Source organism: Sturnus vulgaris, chromosome 11 (genome assembly GCF_052056855.1).
Source record: "Sturnus vulgaris isolate bStuVul1 chromosome 11, bStuVul1.hap1, whole genome shotgun sequence".
Lineage (NCBI taxonomy): Eukaryota > Metazoa > Chordata > Aves > Passeriformes > Sturnidae > Sturnus > Sturnus vulgaris.
The window spans coordinates 11,692,357-11,697,002 of NC_142253.1; the positions used below are offsets into that span (position 1 = coordinate 11,692,357).

The 4,646-nt window shown below is 58.0% G+C and overlaps 1 protein-coding gene across 1 annotated transcript; it reads right to left on the reverse strand.

Annotated features, from left to right (window-relative positions):
- Positions 1 to 684: 684 nt before the first annotated feature.
- Positions 685 to 3,147, reverse strand: LOC106861843 (histone H2A type 2-B). The gene is made up of 2 exons (XM_014890505.2): positions 3,056 to 3,147; positions 685 to 2,983 (listed from the first exon to the last, which is right to left on the reverse strand). The coding sequence occupies exon 2, from the start codon at positions 2,915 to 2,917 to the stop codon at positions 2,537 to 2,539; it is 381 nt and encodes a 126-aa protein (XP_014745991.1). The 5' UTR covers positions 2,918 to 2,983; positions 3,056 to 3,147; the 3' UTR covers positions 685 to 2,536.
- Positions 3,148 to 4,646: the final 1,499 nt, after the last annotated feature.

Sequence of the window (4,646 nt, forward strand, 5' to 3'; positions counted from 1 at the left end):
GAAGCAGTCCCCCCCTGTGCTGGCAGCACAGCTGGCAGGGCAGCAGGTGACACTGCCCTACAGGGACCAGCCCAGCACCCCAGCCTGGCCCCACACCTCCTACAGCCCTGCACACACCAACCGGCACCCAACTCTAACACCACCGGGAGTCACCCAAGCCTCCCATAACCTTTCCTCCCTGAAACCCAAACGGTGCAATACTGGTTTGTAGAGCAGCCTCCAGAACAGCCATCTGGCAATGTCCAACAAAGGAGAGGGTTTGAGAGTAACAAACAGCCTTGCATCTGCAAGTTCGTTCTTTCCCTTCAGGGTTGCTTTTCTCATCTCTGCCTGCTTGCCTGCAAGGTCACCCAAAGACTCCTGGAGCAGCCCATGGGGCACCTTCAGCACTGGGGGAGGGTCCTGGGTCCAGCCTCACTCCTCCTCCACTGCACCCAGCCAGGAACAGCTGAAGCTTCCTGGTACTCATTGACAGAACAAGCAGGCAGTGCAGGAAAAGAACCAGACAACAGTATTATCTGCTCCTAGGGTAGGAAAAGACCCTCTGAATGAAGGGCAAACACACAGTCTAGCAGTGGTCCTGTCTGGCGTTTTACTCGTCCTTCCCCCTTGGAGAACACAGAGCCAGACACCAGAGAGCCTGCCAGACTCTGTGAGTTTGGTGAGGTGACACGACACAGCACATTTAAGAGCATTCAACAGGGAACCAGTTTAATCAGGTATCAGGTTTGCACCATTCTTTTCAGAATCACAAGTTCTGTATTTTTCTAAGAAATACAAAGCACTCTCAGGTTTACAGAATGCTGGTCCTGAAGAAAACAAGAGGGAGAGAACAAGACACTAGGATACAGACACACTGACCACCACACTGGGCAGCAGAAAGGAAGCTGCTCATCCCCACCTCGCTGATGGTAACAGGCCCTGTGCAGGAGGCAGAGATCCCAGGGGGTCTGTGCTGCTGCAGGGGGGGCTGTGCCCTGCTGTCCACACCCACAGAGGTCAGGACACCCCAGCAGAATTGTAGGACACCTCGACACCCCCATCAGCACTGACACCAATGAACACACTGCTCCCACATATCAGAATGAAAAACCCCTGCATAAAGCCAGCTGACAAGCATCCAGGTTCATCTACTCTAGGTAACATTAAACTCAGATCCAGAGTAAATTACTTCATCCACAAGATTAACAGCTGATTCAATAGGTTGAACACATGCTACTTACAGCACATAAATAGAAGATACTCTGTTTTACTTAAAAAACGTGTGATGAAGGTCTAGGTCTGATTGCCTCGACACTGCTGCATGCACACAACTATTGGCCTCACAGAAGCGGCTGCGCTGGGCAGCAGGAGAGCTGTCTCTGCATTACCTATTCCAGGGGTCACGGGACAGCTATCCTGCCCCCATGCTCCACATTAGCCACACAGCCAGGAAATATATATGGCACTAGCCAGGAGTGGGCTTTAATACAAACTCTAGTGGTTTTCAAAAGAAATATTAATCCATAAAGGGTTACAGTTAACAGATATCATCATCACTTTATTTCTCAAAGCCAGAAATAGTGCTGAACAAACGAACAACAACAAAAAAGAGACACGGTATGTTGTTTCCAGAAGTGCAACCAGGGTACAGGGTAGCTCTCAGCAAGACGAAGGGCTTCTGCAGCTGGGAGAGGAGGGGAGCCATGGCAGAAGATGGCAGCTCCCGCTCCCGGCGGGCGCCTGACCTTGCGACGCTCTCCGAGGGGATTTGTCACCGCAGCCTCCACCCCACCCCGCCACCAGGACCCACAGCATGTGGGAACACCGAATACCCCAGCACCCACCGAGACAGGGAGCTGCAAGGAAGTGACTTTACAGGAATGTTCCCAAAAATAGAGACCTGAAAATAAATGGGACCAAAGCTTCTCTACAGTAGGCAATGCACTAGTTTTACCATGAACAAAACTAAGACTAACAGCCACTTCTTGCCAATGGAGAAACTTTTTCTCCTCTTCACGTTTTCCAGCCCCTTGCCCTCGCAGCTGCAGTGCGGCCAGGATGGCATTGCTGAGGATGGAGGCGGGGGCACGGCAGCAGCGAGTACACACCAGGGCGAGCAGGACCAGCTGGGGGGGCCCTGCACAGTCCCAGGGCTGGCGGAGGGGAGAGGCAGCCGGGGGTGCCTGTGTCCGTCCCTTTGCCAGCTACAACAATCCTCAGCAGCTACCGGTAGCGCTGCACCGTGACCTAACCACACGGCTCCAGATGTCACCACTGCCAAGAGCTGTGATCCAGCTGCCTCCTCCAAAACCACTTCTTCCAGAGGGAAGAGAGGGAGAGCGGGAGCACAAGCAAGGCCTGACCTCACCCATGCTTGCCCAGCACCATGCCACAGCCCAGGCCAGGTGGGCTAGTGAAGGGCTGGTGGGATGCTGCCAGGTCTCACCACCCAGCCTGGGCTGAGGAGCAGGACGGAGAACCCCAGCCCCACAGGGAGGAGAGGTGAGGCAGTGGTGAGAAGGGAGCCGGGGTCAGGGGGAGGGGGGGACAGCGCTCACTTCTTGGAGCTCTGCGTCTTCTTGGGCAGCAGCACGGCCTGGATGTTGGGCAGGACGCCGCCCTGGGCGATGGTCACGCCGCCCAGCAGCTTGTTGAGCTCCTCGTCGTTGCGGATGGCGAGCTGCAGGTGCCGCGGGATGATGCGCGTCTTCTTGTTGTCGCGGGCCGCGTTGCCCGCCAGCTCCAGGATCTCAGCCGACAGGTACTCCAGCACGGCCGCCAGGTACACCGGCGCCCCGGCGCCCACCCGCTCCGCGTAGTTACCCTTCCGCAGCAGCCGGTGCACCCGCCCCACGGGGAACTGCAGCCCGGCCCGCGACGAGCGCGACTTGGCCTTGGCCCGCGCTTTTCCGCCGGACTTTCCCCGGCCCGACATGGCCGGCAGGCAGCGGCCCCTCGCCCCCGCCTCTCAAGCAGCGCCGCGCACAGAGGATCCCGGCGCCTGCAGGGAGACAAACGCCGTTACACCGCGCGGGGCCCGCGCCGTCCCCGCCCGCGCCGAGCACGCCCTTACCCGCACGAGCTCCCGCCGCTCTGCCCTGCGCGCCGCCCGCCGCCGCACTGCCCGCGCTGCCGCCGCCGCGCCGCGGATATCGCTGCCCGCCCGCCGCACGCCTCGTCTCATTGGCTACCGCCGCTGCCGCCACGGCGCTGATTGGTCACCGTGCCAATCCCTGATTTGCATAGGGCTCCCATCACCCCGGCTCCGCCACGGGCCGGCGCCCAGGGCGGGCAGCGACGCGGCTCCGCCCGCGCTCCGGCCGGTCCCGGCTCCCGCTGGCGCTCCCTGCACCCCGGCTGCTGCCTCGTGGCTGCGTCGGGGCCGAGGATGGGGGGAGGGGGGTTGGCCTGACCGTCCGTGGCTGTCCCGGCAGCGCTGTCCCCGTTTGCCTTGCCCAAACCCATGGCCCCTTCCTCGGCCAGCGGGATGCCTCTCCCGGAAGGATGCCAAGGACTGCGGGCGAGGGCGATGCTATGGGGAAAAGAACTCCCGATACGGAGGGCAACCCACGGCGAGTTACTACCCTCCCTTGTCTCCTCACGTATCAGAGGAAAGTTTCTCCCAAATCAGCTTCTGTGGACAGGCCAGGCTGATTGTGGTCATTTCCACACCAGGTTAGAGGAACTGCCTCAAACAGCCTTGGGCGAGCAGCCAGACTCCAGTTTAAAGGTGATGCAGCTCAGCAGTAACACCTCCTCATTAAACACTCAGCGTAGGGTTTTTTTGGGTTTTTTTTTTCGTAATGCTGCTGCTGGTGCTCACAGTCTGGAGGGAGATAACCTGTACCCTGTGCCTTTGCATTGCGCCTCCGTCCCCACGGGAAGGATTATGTTCTCCAGAGCTGGGAAAGTTGAGCATCCCCCAACTTGTGCTCAGCATCTTCACTCCCTCCACAGCAACTGGAGACCTGAAATGAATTCCAGATGAGCTGGTGACCTTTAGAAAAGCTTCATCTGCAGTTAGCACTGACTAGGTTGGGGCAGCAGAGCAGTTCATCCTGGAACAGCAATGGGCAGGAAGAGAGAGAAACCTTGTGTTGTGGCCCCTGCAAGGACAGGCATCAAGGTGAAAATCTACTGTGCCAGGAGCTGCTAATACAGTGATTCTCTTGCCTCAAGTCATGGTGACAACAATGAGGAGCCAGCTACCAACAGGCTTTCTGGATAGAAATCCTAATCCCACCCCAGCTTCCCCTAAGTCATGAAACCTGTGCTCAGCTGCCTCTGTAGCTGAGCCAGTGCCAGTTTTCACTCCAAGAGCACTTAGGTCCCCAGGTGTCCACCCTGTGGCTCCTGCCCTGGCTCTGCTGTCCCTCCCCAGGGACAAGCCTTAGCTACAGCCACCCTTGCAGCTCCCCAGCGACACATGACTCTAGAGGAAGCCCAGAATCAATCCCCAGAGAACATTTACTACTGGCAAATGGAAATGATCCACCAACATGGCCTTGCAAAGCTCAGACCCTGAGAGCTCAGCAGTGGGTAGGTGGTTTGCTCCTCAGCAGATGGAGAGGAGGTACAAGTTCTGCCTGCAAAACAGAAACACTGGGGCTGCAGTGGGCAAGAGGGACACAGACACGCACATGGACAAGGGCACAGCGCAACCA